The sequence below is a fragment of the Miniopterus schreibersii genome (genome assembly GCF_964146895.1).
Source record: "Miniopterus schreibersii genome assembly, chromosome: 14".
In the NCBI taxonomy this organism is placed as follows: domain Eukaryota; kingdom Metazoa; phylum Chordata; class Mammalia; order Chiroptera; family Miniopteridae; genus Miniopterus; species Miniopterus schreibersii.
In genome coordinates this window covers 35,560,751-35,581,357 of record NC_138114.1, presented here as the reverse complement: position 1 = coordinate 35,581,357, position 20,607 = coordinate 35,560,751, and the positions used below count along the sequence as shown (strand labels likewise).

Genomic DNA, 20,607 nt, shown 5'->3' with positions numbered 1-20,607 from the left:
TCTAGTTTCCTTTCAAGGGCTAACTACTGGCAAGAAGTTAAATTATAAGCGGTAATTATAGAACAAGGCAGCCAAATTAAAAAGAGACATTCCAATTCAGAATTGATAAAGATGGGAGAGAAAGCAGCATGGCTTACTTATAAAGGTGGTGGGTTTTTCTTAGGTGTCTACCTGAAACCAACCAAAGGAGGGAGAAGCAGCAGCGAGCACCCTCCCCCCCGTTAAAGTGTGAAACTCACTGGCATCGAGCTCTGTCCTTTAAGGAGTTTTTCCGAGAGCCGCTCCCTTCGCTGGGGCTGTCCTCGTCTTCCATCTCCAGGCTGCGACTGCAGCTCCTGATGATCTGAAAGATGCTGTTGACGGTGGACTCTTTCTCTGAATTCTTCAAGCCATTTTGTCCCACTCGTTGTAAAAAATTATCTTGTCCACTGTAGTCGGCTACAAACTACAGAAAAATATACCGAGAGTTTGGTATTGCAACATCATGTAATACATCTAAAGAGCCTACTTGGCTAGGGAATCGTGATAATCATAAATAATTGTGTTTGTGCCTATTTTCTTGGGGGGAGGGTGAGAACCTCCAGGAAAAACATTTTTTTTTTCCTTTCACCACATGAAATATCAAAACTTACTCTTGTTTTCACTAAGACAACATTAGTCCCTCTAGGAACCAACACTGTACTTGGAATTGAAAACACAAAAAGCAATATTATTCCAAGGCTCCCTAGGGAGAAGATTAGCCACTTTACAGAGGAAGGCAGGGTTATTTTATCCTTGAGTGAGAATTGAGAAAAACCACGAAAAAGTGTGCTATACTACAGAACCAGGTTAAAATCACTGAGAAAGGTGGCGTTTTGCTTTGTTTCCCGTATATCCTGTGTAACACAGAGGCTCCCTGGTAGTGTTTGAGCTCCATTGTCTGTGTCTTGATCAGGAAGCTTCTCCCAGCACCCTGCAGCGGCCAGGCCCTGAGAGGTGGTGCCCCCTCCTTCTGAAGCATGAGAGCTGGTGTGGGTGTGGCGGAGGGGGACTTGCTTTCAGCGTTCTCCTCACTTCTTGCACTTTCATTTCCCTTAAATAAGCTGAGCGATGGGAGTCGGTGGCATTACCTGTACCTGTTAGGGGCTCTCAAATCAACTTGACACCAGGAGATGCCTTTGTTCCCAGGTGATGCAGAAGAGCCTTCCCACTGCCATGGAGAAGGGGTGTGCGCGAGTGTGAGTGTGTGTATGTGTGTGTGTGCGCGTGCAAGATCAGCAGTGGGTACTGCCACCACGGTGAGAGAGACCCTAGATTTATGTGTGGGACTTCCAGGAATGGGACTCTTCAAAATTCTCCAGAAAGCTCCCCGCCATTTAGTCCCTTCTTTCATTTCTAAACCTGAGGTAGGGAGGTTTCCTAATCTTCTTCCAGTTTCTCAGTGTCCCTCCTCTCCAGCGCCCAATGCCCTGAGGCAAAGCTCCCATGGTCCTCACCTCTCTGGGAGTCAGAAGCGAGAAGCGATGGGCCTGGGACAGCGGAGGCAGCCGTGGTCAGCAGCCTGGAGCCCGCCTTTAGGTGAGGCTCCAGCTGCTCCAGCGCGTCCCCCCTCACCCTGACCAAGGATGAGAGGAAGGCACTTGACTTCTCCCCATTCTTTCTTCTCCTGATTTGGAAAAGTTACTATTCTCACTTGCCTTCTCTTTCCCCCCGCACCCAGACATTCCCACTCAATGAGAGAAAAGAAAACCCCATCAACCTTAAGAAAAAAAATCGGAAAACATCACCCATTTCCACCTGTACCTTCCCATTGTCCCACTGAAGCTAACTTAACCATAACGAGCCCCAAGCAGTGCCAGTGGCATTCTGTTCTCTGGAACTTTCAGGGACCTAACTGGGATCCAACACAACAGTAACAGTGGACAACTGCGTTCACTAAGTTAGGCCTCCTCGCTTTAGTGGGTGATGCCACGGATGACGGTGACGCTCAGTATCGTGAGGATTCGGAAGGCCTCACCTCCAGAGTTTCCTCTTGGGAATTGTATCTTGGGCGGAGCCTCACGAGGCTGGAGGCGCCATCGAGCACCTCACAGAGCTCCTTCAGAAACACCCCGCAGAACGGGACCACCCTGCAGCCGGGGATGTGCAGCGCCCGCGTCACCACCTTCCTGTACTCGCAGGAGGATTCATGCTGAGCCATGGCATCCTTCAGGCTCCTCATGGTCTCCAGGTCAGACTGGTCCATGAACTGCCACATTTTTAAAACTTTTCTTGACCTATCGCAAGTAAATGACACTTTTTCAGACCGAAGGAGAAATAATATAGTTTACAGTAAATAGCCTAAATTCTATACAAATTCATTCTTTTTGCTTAAGTTTTCTCTGTGTCTTAACACTTCTTTAGGATTCATATCTTCACCTACTTCCCCAAATGATGTTTAATATTACTTTTATAAATTGAAACACAAAGTTAAATAGGACAGAAAGAAACAAAAACACATGGAAGGAGTCAGTTTTGGAAGGTGGGCACTGAACATAGGCTTAAACTTTCCTAGCACCTACAGCCAAGAGGGACACCTATGAGTAATATGGTTTATGTGAGTGTTTATGGAGGGCTGCCTGCAGAAAATGTGACCAGCCACTCCTCTTGATCTTTTAAATGATACCCTTAGATTACGCCAGTCCCTCAGCAATGCACATGAGCTTTGACATTAAGCCACTGGCCCATCCTGAGGGACATTATCTTGAAATATTATTTGCATAATAAGATGTTAAATGGGACTTTCCTATTTTGAAATTGCTGCTAAGAACAAGAGGTGACTCTGCCCCTCTGTGGTCTCTCAGCGGCTACCAGCCCACGAGAGGGACTGGATCTGGGCAGCCAGGTGGGGAATACTGACAGAGTGCTGTGGGAAGGGGGAAATCACCCCAAGTTCGGGGACTTCAAGTAGACTTTATGGAGAGGTGGACCCATGTCCTGGGCAGTCTGTGGATCACACAGACTGGTGTGTGACTGCTGCCTGTGAAAGTCTGAAATGAGAGGCTGCCTGGAGCTGCCCGATGGCGATGTGAGGGAGAAAGTTCCAGTGGGTATGTCTTGTATTTGCAAAGTCTGAGAGTGTTTCCTGTGGGTCAGGAGTGGACACTGTGACAGGCAGGTGGACCTGAACTATCTTGAAAGGCCTGCCTGCCAAATGAAGTGACTCTAGAGGAAAGAGTCGGGTAGGGTAGGACCTCCGGAGCTGGACCCTGGGGATTGAGGGTGCACTGCCTCTTGCCAAGTAACAGTGCAGTGGGAGGTGGGGGAAGTTAGAAGGCCTAATTAGAAAGAAAACCCAAAAGCACCCCATATGGCTCTCTCTATGGGAAAACCGAGGCCAGATTACAACTGTTCCAGTCAAATAAGACCCCTGCTTCCTCTACCCCCCTTCCTTTTTCTCTCATCTCCTGTCAACTCTTCCTGCAGGGACCCTGAGTTGGAAGGAGAGGGAGAGAAAAGATACATCATTCCTTCCCACCCTACTGCAGGTTTCTGAGACTGGTTGGGCTGTGAAATGTGGGGAAAGGGCAAAGCTTTAAGTTGAGTGAGAGGCTGTAATTTTGATTTATATCAGACTGGATTGAAAATTCATTATTTAATATATAAGATATCTAAAAGACATAAAGAAGTACAACATGACAAATACCCATGCATCAACCTCTCAGTTAAAAAAATAAATAAAACATTAATAATATGGTTGAGGCCCCAGTGGATTCCTCATGAGCACATGCTCCTCCCTCCCTCGAAAAAGGGGATCACAGCTGTGACTGTAGTGATCTTGCTCCCTAACAGGTCTTTATACTTTCCCTCCATGTGTATATATCACCAAGCAGTTTGTAGAATTGTTTTGTAAACTGTATATAAATGGTGTCACACTGTAGGCACTTTTAGACAGCCCGCTTTTTTTGCACCATTTTATGTTTCTGGGATTCATTCACACTCATGAGCATAGGTGAACAAGACAGTTTACTAACCACACAAGTGGCTGGGAAAGTTACAGGCTCTCCCAAGGTACAATCCAGAGCCAAGGGAGGGCGGGCTGATGAGGCAGGTTTGAAACACAGTGAGGTCAGAAAAATGAAAGCGTTTCCTGATTTCACCCCATTAAGTCCAGCTAGTCCTACAAAGGGTTTCTTATAGGCTGGTGAGAATCCCTTTTGGGGCATGAAAAGGAGATATAAATAAATGAAGTGACTAAATGAAGGAGGCATGGTTCCCACTGTGTGATCATTCTTCTTTCCCTGAGTAACAGAGTAATCAAACCTCAGCAAAGATCAAGGTTTTTTTTGTTAGACTGACAACTGACACTATTTTAAAACTTTTATTTTTATTTTTTCATTATAAAGGTACTAGATGCTCATTGTAGAAAATCTGGAAAATACCAAAAATATAGAAAATCCACCCACAGTTCTGCCATCCACAGACAACATTAGGTATATTTTCTTCTAGTATTTATTTTATTTGTGTCTGTTTGGTATAAATATTTTATAAATGTTGATGTATAAATATTGCTGAGGTTATTAAGTATAGACAGCTCTGTTCCCACATATTTTTATATATCATATGTTAATTGTTTTCCAATGGTATTAAAATTTTTTCATAACCATCATTCTTGGTGGCTAAATAACACCCCAGTGTGTGGATGTATCATATTAGTGTCTTCATTTTTCTCTTGTTGTTCATTTGGGTTATTTTTAACTGACACCGTGATTGAGTAAATATCGTTATATGTAAGTCTTTGTACTTCTAATTGTTGCCTTAAAATAGCTGAGAATTTAGTTTGAGGAAGCAAAATGTATAAGTAGAAAACCAAAGTCATTTAACAAAAAGGTTGCTCCCCCTTTCCATCTGATTGCTTAAATAACACCTTTAGCTATCTTGATGTAGTTAAAATACTTATAATCTAAATCTTTTCAAGCCTGCAAATGCACACACTAGCTCTACCATCACCATTATTCCATCATAAGATCTAGCAACTTATCTCCTATATATATGAATAAAAGGACAAAGAAATCCCTCAAGATCAGTGGGTACCTGACTTAATAATTTGTATTGATTGTCACTATAGTGGCCTGTTTTAGGTAAATGTGGTTACCAGGGCAATTAATTCAGTGTGATTCAGCTAGTAAGAGGCAACTGTGCCCAGATAACCATGTTCCCCACTGCACATACCTGAGCCCGGCCAAGAACTCCATGACAGTGTTGTAGTTGCCCATGTTCCAGCAGCATTTGGCTACATGCACCAAATATGAGAAGACCTCCCGCTTCTCCTCCATGGAGCCCGCCGTGAGGATCAGCCACGTCACCCAGGAGCTCACCTGGAAAATGCACAGAGGGGTATTGACTGAAACTATGTCCTGGAAGCTTGACAAAATTTTTTCACAAGAAAACTGTTTTGTTTTTAAAAAAAAAATCAGTTTAGTATTAGAAAATGAAGGACCTAGCCAGCCAACTAAGGTGACACTGTCACTGAAGCTCTGTCACTGCTTTGCAATGGGATTCTGGGAAAGTCATGTAACCTCTCTGTAGTTTTCAAAATAAGAAGGCTGCAAGGCAATTCATAAAATCCCTCTTGATCTATACAATTCCATAAAACTTTAAGAAAATAAAGCCTAATGATAATGATTTAAAGATATTTGACTAATGGATAGCAAGATTAAATGCAATTAGTGCACTGAGCCCATAAATGAAAGATACTTATTATCAGTAAAATACCTAATATCAAATGAAAAAATACAAAAAATAAATATTCTGAGCTATCTTTTACAAATGCGTTATATATTACACTCCTTAAATAACTAAACGACAATGAGAAGAACAAATACTTACATAGCACCTACTATGTACCAGGAATTGTTCTAAGCACTTTACATGTTAACTCATTTATCTCTCATAACAATCCTAAGAGTCAGGGACTATTATTATCCTCATTTTATAGAGAAAAAAACTGAGGGACAGAGGGCCTAAGAGCCTTGCCCAAGGTCCCCAACCAAGAGGTGGCAGAGCCTGATTTGAACTTAGGTGTGTGCCCCAGAGGTGGCACAATTAACCACTCACTAAATGCCTAATGTGCATATATAAACGCTAATGTTCTCTAGCTCTGGGTTTAAATTTATCCTAATGTGATTTGATTTTTCTACTACACAGACTGGAGTATGATATTTAGTAATAGCCCAGTACCAAGACTCCCTTTATGATATGCAGCCTCAAAATCCTCTGCTTAATCTCTAAGATCATTTCGCTGCTACTTATACTTTGGTGCTTGGACACTAGCATTCACCTAAGTTACTGTCTCCATCCTGGCTAATGTCCGGGCTGATAAGCTCAGTTTTTAACAAACCAAAGCTCTTGTCTTAACCCCACAGGGGCCATTAGTTGCCCTTGGTTCAGCAACAGTGTTGACACCTGGGGAGCGACTCACTTCCCTGGCTTGAGTGAGAGTGAGGCCTGAACACAGAGTTCATGGTGATTCATGACAACTGCAGGAAAAAAGAGTTCAAGGTCCATGGCATATGCTGTAAAATGATAGGAATGAATGGCATTTATTGCTGGCAGCACCATGGAGGGCAGTCGAACCCCATTTTCCAGATCAGGAATCTAGGGCTCATGGGAGAAGTGACTTTCTGAGGTCACAATTCTTGTTGATGTCAAAACTAGGACTCCCAGTCTGGTGCTCTTTCATCTGATGAAGGGTGTCAGTTTCTTTCAACTTAGCATTGGTTAGGTCCTTCTAAGTAAGAGGAGAGAACTGGAATAAAAGAAGATACCGAGAAGACTACCAAAAAATGGTTAAAGAAATGAACAAAGCTGAACAGAAGAGAATGATGCTGAACATCTTTTTCCTCTCTCTACACAGGAACAAATAGGGAAACAGCAACAGGGAGTCTCAGTGAAAAAACAGGGTTATATTTTGGTACCAGCCAGGGGCACTGCAGTAATAATCTGCCTCTTCCCTTCTGAAATCAGCTGAAGCAAAAATGTGATGGGCCTGGGCCGAGCCTAGCCCAGTGGGCTCTGACCATACTCCTCTGCTCTCTACCTGTCTGGACTTTGCTGAGTCCTCATAAAACATCAGGAGAACAGATTCGGCATCAGACCCCTAGGATAGGCCAGATCATCCTGCAAGGAATTCTGAGCCTTTTGGGGAAAAGAGAACCATTTATTCCAATCTCCTGAGGCTGCTTGGAGCACACAGGATCTCCCTCTGGGATTTGCAGAGCCAACCCCTCCCCTGCAGCTATAAGCAAACCCTTGCTTACCAACTCCATGCCTTGTCCCTTCACTTGGTTACCTGGTTAACAGTCACCTCGTGAAACCTTGGCTCTCTAGAGAAAGAAATTATTTTGCCAATAGTGTCCTTGGTGCTTCTGTCCAATTCTTCCTTTAGTGTGATTTTCTTTTGATGAGCCCTATCCTGCTGTGGGAAATCACCAGCAAACACTTAGCATCATAAAATCATTGACTCTTTGAGCTAGAAATTCAAATCCATCTCCTTACAAATAAAAATGAAATTATGGAAGTTAAAATGGTTCCTCAAAGACACCCAATGCATTAATTTTTGAGGCCTCTGGCTGTATCTTTCTGTGGCTTTAACTTCTTTTTGTTGTCGAAATTAATGGCAAATCATGCCTATGTAAAGTCATGGTTCTTTTAAGCTATTCTGGTACTACACAGAGACTTACTAGTCCAGTGGTCTGAAAGGGTTCTCATCTTCCCTGGAGAGTTCTGCTTCATGGAGCAGGCGCAGACCAGCACATGGTTTGTGCCTCAATCCTGATCAAGCATCCAGATTTATTTCCTATCAGTCAAATGATTTTCCATATACTTTCCCACAATGCTTGGAAAAAAATAGCGATACCATATTTCACATGGAAACCTAATTTAAACCAACTGTTCCATCTCCAAGTGTGAGTCCCCAGGGCCTGGCTGCTGAGATTATGTAAGCACTGTTATCATAAACACACACACACACACACACACACACACACACACACACACCCCCAACATCTGCTTACAGACTTCAGAGACAATTCTTATTGTGGCCTAATGTATTCACAACTTCACAGGCATTAACTGATGGGAATGCCATCACTGATTATAAAAAAAAATAAACATGACAAAAAGGAAACAAGGATTTGGCAATGACCGTAAAATGTTGCCCAAAGCATAAACTGCGGTCACGTTTACTAAGTGGAAAATGTGATGTGTTGCCAATCCAGAAAGATTTCCAGGACATAAATCACACAGAAAAACACACAAGTCACCTACACATAAAGTACTATGACTCAAGCACAGGGAGCATCCCTGAGTGGAAAGGTGTTAAATGTGGCAAATTATTTTGCCTTATTTCCATGGTGAGCACAGAATAAAGAGAGAGCCTGCTCTCCCCCAACCCAAACATCACCACCCCGGCCCCTGCCCAATTCCGTATAAGTTCCTCCCAGAGGCCCTGTGCTAACCCTGACAACCATGACCCCTTGGTACATGCCTACAACTCCTCCACAGTTGCTCCTCTCCAGATGTTTTCTTTCTTCCTTCTCTTGCCTTTCTCAGTCCTCTTAGGCCTAGCCAAACCGAACAGCTTGCTTTCTCTTCTCACATCAAATACCTTATTGGCATCACAAGAGCTCAATTTGGAAGGAATGTTCCTGCTCCATTCAAAATGACCTTTTCCTGGTCCACCATGTCCTTACCTTGGCCCACCAGGCCCTTGTCCATTCTTCAACCTCACACCGGCTTCCCCCACACCCTGCTTTTAGGAAGGTGACCAAGGCTTTTTTCCATCTCAGGGACCTTGTACTGGTCATTCCTTCCAGAAGAAGGCTTACTCTCCTACACCTCACCCCCACTGGTAATTTAGCTACCACCTATCTATCCTTAAGGCAGAAATGTCCCTGCAGTCCGGATCCCTGCCTGAGCTCCATGCTGGCTGTTCCAGCCATGCCCCTCTCCACAGAATGAGAAGCCAGTAGGGTGGAGGGGACATGTCTGCCTACCGGCTGTGCATCCACTTCTAGATCATCTACCCCAGTAGACTCAGGACTCCTGAATCCCCTGTCCAAAGGGCCCAAGCCCACTTCTGGGCCTGTTAGGGCCTTTTGCCTGGACCAGCCCACCTGAGGGTAGACCATAACTCTAGGTCTGAGGGCTGGCCAGCGGGCACAGGAGGGTGGCATACGCACAGTCTGAACTCCCGCCCGCAGTGCCCATGCACAGGCACCCTGCTGGGATGGAAAGAGAAGGTAGGCAGGCCACTGGCTGGGGCCTTCTGTGTTCTTCTTCCCGGGTTTCTAGCTGAAGTCAGGGGCAGGGCTGCCTTCAGGAATCTGATGAAAGCATCAGTTTCTTGAGGAGGCCTGCTCTGCCTTCCCACCCGGGCCGGTCCATGTGCTGTGTTATGTGGCGACCTCATGTCTCCTTGACTCCAGCCTCCCTGCACAGTCAGCACTGTGTTCCCCAAAAGGCAGACATCAGTGCCCACCCTGTAAGTGCTTCATGAAAGTCAGCAGATAAGTGGATGTGACCTCTTCTAGGAAGGCTTTTCTGATTACCTAGCATTTCATATTCAACTTCTTCCTGTCCCTCTCGGGCTTAATGTTGGACTGAGTCCATAGTTACGCCTGCATTTGTATTCTGCCCACTGCGTGAATTTCTATCTGGTTTATTTTTGTTATATTTGTGTGCCTGACTCTTTCACATGGGCCTGTTCTGTCTCTTTGACCAGACCTTATGTCCTCAAGGACAGAGACCATCTTTCCCACATCTCCAGTGTGGGGATGCTCAGTGCCTCTGACCGATAGGCAGGCCACCGGGAGTCCCAGGAGGCCGTGGGCAGAGAGGATTCTCAGCCTCCAAATAGTCAGGGATTATATTTGGGAAGAGGCCTGAACACTTCCTACTGCTGTTCCCAGGTCCAGAAAAAGGAGACAAATGACTTGCTGCCAAAAAGTTTTTTGAATATGCTGAGCAGAAGTTTTCAGAGAAAGATAATCCTTTTAATGGGTATCTGGTTACCTAATTGCAAAGGCGGGCTCAATGGTGAAATCTAAAGAAGACAATGAAAGTCTAGACAAAGTTATTCTCAGGTAGTTTATGTGCAGTGCACATATCTACCTGCCTTCCCTTGAAGTAGATTATATGGGAATGCAGAGGCATGCACACACACACACACACACACACAGACCTGTTTGGGATCTAGGGGGCAGTTATTTAAGGGTTATACGAAGCTATGGCAAGAGGAGGTGGGGGCCAAACACAAGCCTTGCTCCTTCTATAGAAAGGGGGTGAGTTTTCACCCAAGAGGGGGAAAGACATGTTTTGTATCTGACTCAAGAAAGCTCTTTAGAGAAATATTTACTTGGAAAGTGCTTAGGATGTAGATGGCAGAGACAGAAAAGTAAAACACCATTCAAGTATTAGACAGGGACATATCTAATATCTGAACCCCCCGCCCCCAAGCTAAACCAAAACAAAACAAGATCCTGTTTTGGGGATGTTGACAGGATAAATATTCTTTGCTAGGTGCAGTGGGGTAGGAGCAGCCCGAGTTTGAAGCCAGAGGCGCTGGTTTCCAGGCGCAGCTCTAACACTCATTACCTGTGTGATACGGGGCCAATTACTTAGTTTCTCTTCTATTCCTTCCATTTAAAGCAGGCCTATCAGCAACACCTAACTTTACAGAACTGCAGGATGAAAGCAAATGAGGCAAAAGTGCTTTATATACTTATAAGCACAGTGGAAAGGTTAGCCGGTCTTAGTAATATTAATGGGCACGTATTCAATGATTTTCAGATATGGAATTTGGTTTTGTGAGGCACGTACATTTAATGTGGTATTTCCTTGAACTTAGAAATTACAATTTTTTATTAATGCTTCACTCTGTTTTCCTCGCCGTTTCACTACATGGCCCCCCCTTCCTGGCTTCATTGCTCCATGGGGGGCTGAGAGCAGCATGTCTCAGACCCATGCATAGAATAAGCCTACACTACACCCAGACTCACTCTTTAAATTCTATATTTTATATCCTGTGGCAGGTAAGGACTTAGTAAAGAAAAATGCTTTTTATGTCCATGAACTACTACAGATAAATTGACAGATGCTAGTAAGAAAGCAAAAGCAATCCTAGCCAGTTTGGCTCAGTGGTTAGAGCGTCAGCCTGCACACTGAAGGGTCTCGGGTTCAATTCTGGTCAAGGGCACATAACTGGGCTGCAGGTTCAATCCCTGGCCCTGGTCAGGTGCATGCGGGAGGCAGTCAATCAATGTGACTCTCTCACATCAATGTTTTTCTCTCTCTCTCTTCCTCCCTCTCTCCTCCTTCCACTCTCTCTAAAAAAATCAATGGAAAAAACATTCTTGGGTGAGGATTTAAAAAAAAAAGGCAAAAGCAAATTTTGCTATGAGTTGATGAGAATTGAGTGTATAACATAAAACAAAGATTATCTGAAAACCACATATTTTTATATGGGGTTGACAAAAATATTTCTTTCTATTTTCTCTTAATTTTCTAAGTACTGGAAAACTTAAATGTTTTAGTCAAATATTTTTCTGAAATGAAATTGGTATGCATAATTTTTTCCCCTTTTAACTCTGAATGAATGGACTATATAGCCTTTTAATCAAACATATCTAACACCTGTAGCATATAAACTCAGGCCCAGATTTCCTAAAAATGCTGGACATGTTTTACTATTTTAATGATAAAACCCAGATGTCTTGTTTTACATACCCTGGAAGAAAAGAAACATACAACTGTACAAAGAACACTCACCATTTTAAATCTGATTAAACTCTCTGCCAAACAAGGACTGGAAAGAGTATGATGTTTGTACAAACAATCTTTTAAAAAGTAGTTTTCAAATCTACTTCACTGTTCTGGAAAACTCCTGAAATGTGAACCAGCAATATTTATTTACATTCCATCCCCGCGCTGGAGTATAGTTTGGGGCCACGTCTTGGCGCTTGGGGTAGGAGTCACGGTGATGATTAGCTTGACTGTCCAATTTGTGTTTCAAGGCCCACATGGAAGGAACCCTACTTTGGTGACTTATACATATGACAGTACTATTTAGAGCCCGGTGGTTCCTAAATGTGGATTGATATCAGAACCACCCATGAGAGTTTCTTAAAAATACTGAATTGCAGACTTCACCATGGAATGTCTAATTCAGCAGATCTGGGAAAGGAGGTAGGAATTTGTCCTTTTACAAAGTTCTCCTACAGTGATTCTGATAGAGCTTGGAACTGCCAATCTATGGCCCTGGCCATTCTTTTAAGTTTGCTTAAATGTGCATAGGAATCATTGGGGATTTTGCTAAAGTGCAGCTTCTGATTCAGTAGGTCTGGGGTGTGAGAGGTGGTGGAAGATTCTGATTCCCAGCAAGTTTCCCAGATGCTGCGGCTGCTGCTGGTCTGGGGAACCACACATTGCATTTTGTTCTTAGGTCTCCTCAGTCCCTTCCAATCTGGAATAGTCCGTCCACGTTTCTTTATCTTTCATGTCCTCTACGGTTTCAAAGATGTCAGGCCTTACATTCTGTAGGAGGGTTTTCACCCTGGGTCTGTCCGATATTCTCTCACCACCAGTCTGAGGTTAGGCTGTTTGGGGGAAAAATGCCTCAGGACAAAGCTGTGCTGGGTGCATCACATCAGTGGGCACAGGATGCCAACACTTCACACCACTTGGTCATGTGAATCTTGATCACGTTGCCAGGGATAAAGTCACCATTTGTCCCTGCTGATTATTATTTTGTGGGGAGATATTTACAAAATTGCACCCAAATCCTGCTCCTCATCAACCCTGTCCACCTGCAGTCTATTGATGATTACCACCTGGATCAAACACCCACCTCTACGACGGCTGCCAAATGGGGCTTTATATTTCCATCATAGTACTAGCTGCACTCTTTGGTAAGAATAAGCTCTCCTTTCTCATTTATGTATATATGTATGTATGTACTTATGCTTATTTTAAAAAGTATGCATAGACTCATGGATTGAATTTTTTTTACTATATTGGAATTTATGAATATCATAATGAAGCTGAAATTGTCCCAAAGTGGCTCTGGGGTCCTTTTGACATATCTCCATCATCACATGTGAGCATTTCCTTACTTCCTAGCATAACAAGATGTTTCATACTTAACTTTAATTTTCCTAGGGAAGGCCAGTCATCTCTTGCAAATGGTTCAATAGTGCCTTACATTTAAGCTACAATGGTTAGTAAATTCATAATTGTGAAATAAAATTTAACCTTTTTTATTAAAACATTTAATAACACAAAAGTAGACATTAAAATACTTTAAATACAGTGTGTGTGTGTGTGTGTGTGTGTGTGTGTGTGAGAGAGAGAGATGCATGAGACAGCCAAACTTTAAAGTTGTAAAGATCTTTACAGGTCACTTAGTCAAGTGGTTTCAAATTTTGGAACCCCAAGACTTTATGGGGATGCCTAGGATACAACACTGAGTAAGCAAAGCTGCTCTGGATAGAGACAGCCTGGGTAAGAAGTGGGGCAGAGTCGCTTCAAGGAATATTCCCTAGGGGCTTCAAGGAATATTCCCTAGGGCTCCTCAGAATATCACTTCAATAGCACCATCCTGGGCTACGCCCTCAATCTCACACCCAGGAGAAGGCACACTTTACTGACCACTTTGCTACTTGCATGTTCAGCCACACACGTTTGTTCGCTGTCTGCAGATGGTTGCTACATGGCGAAGAACCACCCATGGGGCTGAGCTGTGTATTTCAACAGATTTTAGGATTCTCACATTCCTTCTGAATCATTATGAAGGGGTATCTCAAAATAATACTGAAAGTAAACTGTAATTGAAAAGTTAAAAAAAATACATGTGGAGGTCCAAAACTTTGAGTGAATATATAAATTATATAATATAAATATAAAAAAACGATAAGCACTAATTTATGATCTCCTTCACCCCTATAATGATGTGCTTAATAGAGGACACATTTTATCACCAAGTATTTTCAGGGTCAAAATGATATTTCAGCATTTTTATGAATCAAAGCACTACACTGCAAAAGAAGAAGGCTGCATTTCATAGGCTTGGCCCATTGATGGCACAAATTCCAGCGGTTCACGGGAGAAACAGGAGGACCTAGATCCCTACCTTTTAACTTCTCCTCAAATCATGTGAGTATGGCATTGAGGTCAATAGGATATATGCCTCACTCCCCACAACTGCAAAGAGAGAGACATGTCTACGTGATGATGGGGGGGGGGAGGACGAGGGATGGGACTGTCTTTCAATGGTAGAAAGGTAAGGAGTACCCAACAGAATAAAATAGAGAATGAAAATGAAGCAACCATAGCTACACATAGACATGAATGAATTTCAAAAACAAGGTTGAATGAAAGAGTGAGTCAGAAAAGAATACACACAATTTGGTCAAAACCTTCCAATGATTTCCCGTATCATCTGGTTAAAACGGAAACTCCTTACAATGCCCCACAGAACCACACGCCGTCAGGTGTCTCCCCTGCCCTCCCACTGCTCTCGTCCACCCCTCCAGTTTTCTCCACCCCAGCCACACTGACCTTGCTATTCCTTGAAGGTGCCAGTCATGGTCCCACCCACCCCCATCTCCACGGGGCATTTGCACTTACTATTCCCTCTGCCTGGACTGCTCTTCCTTCAGATATCCAGATAGCTCACTCCCTCAACCCCTTCCTGTCTTTACTCAGATATGAGCATCCCAGTGAGGACCTCACTTACCGCCCTCCAGGTTACAATAGCCACCCTTCCCCAACACTCCCCTTTCCTCTTCCCTGTTTTACTTTTCTCCCTGGCACTTACGATGCCATATACTTTATTTATCATCTGTCTCCACCAAGGTAGAATGTAATCCCTGTAGGTAGAAAATTTTGTCTGTTTTTCCACAGCATCATCTCCAGACACTAGAACAGTGCCTGGCACGCAGTAGGCACTAAAGAGAGATTTCTGGATGAAAGACTGAGTGAACAAATGAATGATATTTCAAGATGTATCAAGAAGCAAACAAAAAGCCTGGATGACTGGTGACAGGAGGAAGAGATCATTTCCAATTATGCTGGACCAGAAGAGTCATTTTTGGCAGCCTGCCTCTGGCATATAATTCTATTTGACAGACAAACCCGTTCAGGAATCCATTTAGGAATCTGGGGGATGCATTTCGGGGCTGCTCATCACGGAAAGGGTGTTGGGGTGCTGCCTTACTCACAACGGAACACGTTAAAGGAGCAACAGTACATTTGTTTCCCGGACGAGATGGCCAACTGGCAACTTCATCCCAGACTCCTGCTACGGAGTCCTCTCTTCGTGCTCTAATAGTTACTCAACAAACACTTGTGGAGCAATGTCTGAGTGACAGGACCATAGCAGGGTTTCGTGTGCCTAACTTTATCCTTTTAGACAAACCTTTTCAAATTTATTTGCATGCAACAGTATTTCACCTTCATTCTCTCTTTCCCCTTTCCTCCTTCCCTTCTCTCCCTCCCTCCCTCCCTCCCTCCCTCCCTCCCTCCCTCCCTCCCTCCCTCCCTCCCTCCCTCCCTCCCTCCCTCCCTCCCTCCCTCCCTCCCCCAAGGTCCTGGCTTGATATTTGTTATTTTAAGCAATACATGTTTGTTATAAGAAGAAAACCTAACATTATAGCATTCTATGTGGTATGAAATGAAATTTCTGCCCTCCTTTCCTCATTGTGAGTCATCATCATAATAAAATGAATCAGCCCTCTTTACCGGGAGACAGGTAAGAGTTCCTGGGGGAACAGAAGGGTGGTAAAAGGGAAAATAAACTTTCACAAACCTGAATTACTCTTCTAAGTAAAAGGACTTGCCAGGAATCTCAATTTTAAACTGTCTGAAGCATGTCATGCCTGTCAAAAGCTTGGCTGAGGCAACTGGTATTCAAGAATGCTATGGGTCATACCAGACATTCATTCCTTAGATTTTCTAAGTTTTATCCCCATGTCAAGTAAGACTGCCAGGGAGAAACACACCTGGACTAGATTATCTTAGCTCTTCACATGCATGCCTTCAGAGAGCTATGCTTTTTAATTATGCCCTTTCCTTGAGGGTCAATATAAAATATGGCCAGAAGGAGGCTGCTTCTGCAAATGTCTTTGTCCTCAAAACTGCCCTTGCAATATACAGATCATGTATCATAGAAATGTACACTCGAAACCTATATGATCCTATTAACCAATGTCAGCCCACTAAGTTTAATTTAAAAAACACACCTTCTCTTGAAGGATGCAAGGACACACACCAAAGTTCCTCCCGGAGTTTAGCTTGGATGTTCTGATGACCTAGTACGCCGCTCCTTTGCCTCTTTCACTCCTTCCTTTTCTTTTCCCTCATCTCCACACTTCTTTTCAGATGAGAACAATATAACCCATCGTGTCTCTTTTTGCCTAGGCTACCAGGAAGCTCTCACCAATTTGGAATCAATGGCATCAGTTTTCTTTTGTGAGGCATTCTTTCTTGTATCATTCTTGTCTTTCTTGCACGATTTTAGGCTTTTTGCTCTACTGTTTTCAAAAGCTTCTTGAGATTTTGTTGTTGTTTCTTTTTTTGCAAGGAGGGGGAGACATACATTAAACAAACAGTCCAATGCTGACATTTTACAATTTACTGGTAAGGAAAATAAGGCCCATAGAGGTTCCTTTTGCTAAGAGCCACAAACAGATGTTGAGGAGAAGCTCTCAGACTAAATCAGAAGGGTCCCATCCTCTCCCTACCCTATATTGTTTCAGATTAAAGGCTAATATTTCTTTTGTGTTCACATGTTGTAGATAATCACTTAGCTTGATTTCCTTTGTGTTCTGCTTTGAAGGCTGTGGCCTGTCTGATCCTCTCCCCACTTACCACCATCAGTGCACAAGGTGGACAGGGTTCAGGAGGAGGGAGCTGTCTTCTCACATCTTTTCATTTCTGAGTACGGAGGCCCAGCTCCAGCAACCCTAACAAATCCACTGAGGACTCCCGACATAAGAAAGAAGATTTAGACAAAATATCTTTAGAAATCGAGGTGTTTCTGAGTAATATATTAAAGTGAAGTAGCCATTCTTTCATTTATTTATTTTTAATCCTTACCCAAGGCTATTTTTCCCATTGCTTTTCAGAGAGAGTGGAAGGGAGAAAGAAAAACATCGATGTGAGAGAGACACATCAATTGGTTGCCTCCTACATGCACCCTGAGCGGGGTGAGCCTATAACTGAGGTACGTGCCCTTGGCTGAAATCGAACCTGGGACCCTTCAGTCTGCGGGCTGATGCTCTAACCACTGAGCCCAACCGGTTAGGGATGAGTATTATATTTTTGTTGTAGAGTGTGGGGCCACCCAAAAGGACACAATGTGTTAAGTGCAAGCTGAAGAACTTTACATTCTGAAGTTTAAAATATGGAAGTTTATACTCTCAAAGCAAGTGTGATTGATTGTATTTGAAATAATAATTTCCACCTAAACATTCATATGAAGTAAAAATTCCTATTTGTACTTTCATGTTTTCTTGTATGGAAAAATATGGCAAGTCTAAAGATGGGTCTAGGAGTGTGAGCGGGGTATTCGGGGTAGACTGTCAGGTGCCCCTAAGTGTTGTGGAGGAGGGGTCACCAATCAGGGGGAGTACAGAGTGTGACTGAGTCATGGTTTGCCTGGAGTGCCACGATGTGGGGCACACAAACCGGGACCCAGCTCTCCCACAGACCAGATGGGTAAACTATGACATATTCTCTCAGTTCTTTGAGCTTCAGTGCTCCCATCCATAAAATGGGAACAACAGGACCCGGGCCCTAGGGCCGTGCAGAGGATTTAATAAGGCTGCACACATGAAGTGCACAGTGCAGCGCTGACTTAAGTGCCACTAGTTGTAGTATTACCATTGCTGAGACACATTAGAGCCAGCCAGGAACTGTTTTACCTAACCAGCAAGGCAAGAGTCATTAAGAAAAACCTGAGAGGACGCAGAAGTCACGGAAGGCACTGAGAGGTGCCGGGACATCTCACTGAGGACAGACTTAACTCTCTGGGATGGAGGCAGCTGCAGAGATGACAATTTCAGACTGAAATTGTGATGAGCCAGACTTACATGAGGATAAATCAAGGAATAAATTCTGTACCTGGTAATTGTCTAACTTTGCTGGACTCAGCTTGTAGCCAAAGGGCCAAGGTTTCTTCATATTGTCAGGAAGTCATAAGAGGCCAGCTGAGCGTGTAACAGGCCAAGGTGCCCCTGGAGAGTCACAGTGGGGAGACACTACAGTCCTAAGGTCCGAGCACAAGGAGAAAAAACCCTCACAAACTGAAAGGCTGGCAGCCCTGAGTCTTGAGGGTTGGGGTTGGGGAGCGTTAGCTTCTTTAGGGGGTGGCGGCAAAGCTCTTGGCTCAGATTCATCAGATAGTGGTTTGGATCTGAATGTGAAAACATCTTGCCAGAAACTTTCTGTTACAGGAAGCTCACTAGAAAGCAATGAACAATTAAACTGCTGCATATCCTTTAAAGGCATCGGTATTATCTTAGGGAGAGGGAAGGGGATTCATGGCCAGGAATAAATTAAGTTGATAAAAGGACTATGGGAGCTTTCCCTTGGTATTAAACATCTTGATTGACTGACCGAGGTGTTCCAGACGTTTGTATGTGGACATACTCTATACGCTGTGGTCACATTATACAAATATTGGGTTCTGGAACATTTATAAGTTGATCTTATTTGTACAGTTGCTCTTCTTTGTTCATTTGAAAAGCAAAACTAAGTAACATTTAAGAGAACTAAAACCAAGTTAGATTTTTAAAATTGACTTGGCAGAAAGCGTGGCCTTTGATTTTGTGCCTGATATTCTGAATAACTATCTGCTGGATTTTTTGAAAACAAATTCCTTCTCCATATTTCTTTAAGTTCTAGGAAAGAAGTGCCCCCTCAAATATCTATAGTTATCTTTCTCTTTGGGTCTCTCAATGAGCAACAATAAAAAATCATAATAAATGTTCATGCGAAGCTCACATAATTCATGTCATGCGCCCTTTGAAAAAAACCTATCTTGTTTAAAATTTTATCAACTGAAACTCCTCAGAGAATATTTTTCAGTGGGGCAAAGTGTTCTATATAAATAAATAAAATTTCTGGTCTTTTTATTTATTATTTTGTGAGGTGATAACTTTTTTTTACAAGTAAACTGTATTTTAGAATATTACTAGAGTTACAGAAAAATAGTGAGGATAGTATAGAGAATTTCCATATACCCAGGGCCTAATTTTCCCCTTTATTAATGTTTTCACTTAGTATGGTGCTTGTGTCACAATTAATAAAACAATATTGCTAGATCATTATTAACTGAGTTCCATACTTTCAAAGTATGAATTTAGTTAATAATAACCTATCAATATTGCCTTGCCGTACTTTCTCTACCTGCACACAACCTTGATTTCCCCGTGTGGCCCCCCCAGGACCCACGAACAATAAACTTCCCTATTTCACTTGCCTTTGCTGTCTTTTTTTGAGCCAGGGCTCACCATTTGACACCCTGGGCTTCTATTTGACAAATATTTAACAAAGTCACAACAGGCTATAACCTAATACTATTTTATTTTGTTGCTCAAATTGTTCTAGCTTTGGCTCCTCTGTCTCTTTGACAAGTCCCCTTCATTGTGGATTCTTTTTTTTGACCACTTCCTTCCATTCTGGCACCAAAGTGCTCCTTGTATATTTCCTGCCCCAGTTTCAGAATCAGTCATTTTTCCAGGAAGTCCTTTATTGGAGAATGGTATTAGAAACCAAGATCTGAGGGATAAGTGTGCTTATTGCTCCTGGGGTGTCAGTTGTTTCTAGGCCCTTTCAGATGACAGAGCAAGGAAATATATGTGTGTGCACTAATCTGTGAAAATGTACATATCTATAAATATTTCTACATGTAACCATCTGTATATTACATTAAACATTAGTTCATATTGATGTCAAGGAGAAAACCTTTTGCTTATTTGTTTCTTATGCCTTTCTGTTTCTAACATGGAAAAAAGTAAATTTCAAATGAGAAAAAAAAGTTGAAATGATTACTTTTACTGTCAGTTTTCCTACCCACCTGTCCCACCCTCACTGTAGTGGGGTACTTTAGACAGCCAGTTAACTGCTCCAGCCAGCTCGAATGCCTTACCCGAGGGACACTGCCTGGTTAGGCCTGCATTTATTTCTCCCACAGCACGTCATACTGTCTGTCCTGCTGACTCCACTCCTGTTGACATCCATCACATAGGGTCATTTTTCTTTACAAAACTGACTCACACTTGATGATTTATTTACCTCTTGGTCATTTATCTGCTTCTGTGAAAAGTTAAAAAACCAGAGCCAAAACAAACTCCAGAATGCATCTAAGGCAAAACCCCTTGCTGCTTTAGACTTGCTATAACTCACTTTTTCTGCCAAGATGTAAGAGAAAAAAATGAAACATTTAGCTCATGTGGGAAACAAGTTTTATGTATAAGTGAACATTCCATCACCATCAGAAGCAGCAGTATTTCTTACTTAGGTATAGCACTTTACAGTTTACAAAGCACTTCTGCTTATGTTGTTTCACTTTTATTTCTATCTAACAAT

The 20,607-nt window shown here is 42.9% G+C and overlaps 1 protein-coding gene across 5 annotated transcripts in view; it reads right to left on the bottom strand.

Annotated features, from left to right (window-relative positions):
* Positions 1-20,607, bottom strand: part of PLCE1 (phospholipase C epsilon 1) — a 244,144-nt gene that overhangs the window by 66,697 nt on the left and 156,840 nt on the right. For all 5 annotated transcript variants that reach the window (XM_081158868.1, XM_081158872.1, XM_081158870.1 and 2 more), the window contains exons 5-7: positions 5,191-5,336; positions 1,997-2,255; positions 240-445 (exon numbers count right to left, since the gene is read on the bottom strand). In XM_081158868.1, the coding sequence (XP_081014994.1) occupies positions 240-445; positions 1,997-2,255; positions 5,191-5,336 (611 nt within the window). The remainder of the gene's footprint in view (positions 1-239; positions 446-1,996; positions 2,256-5,190; positions 5,337-20,607) is intronic.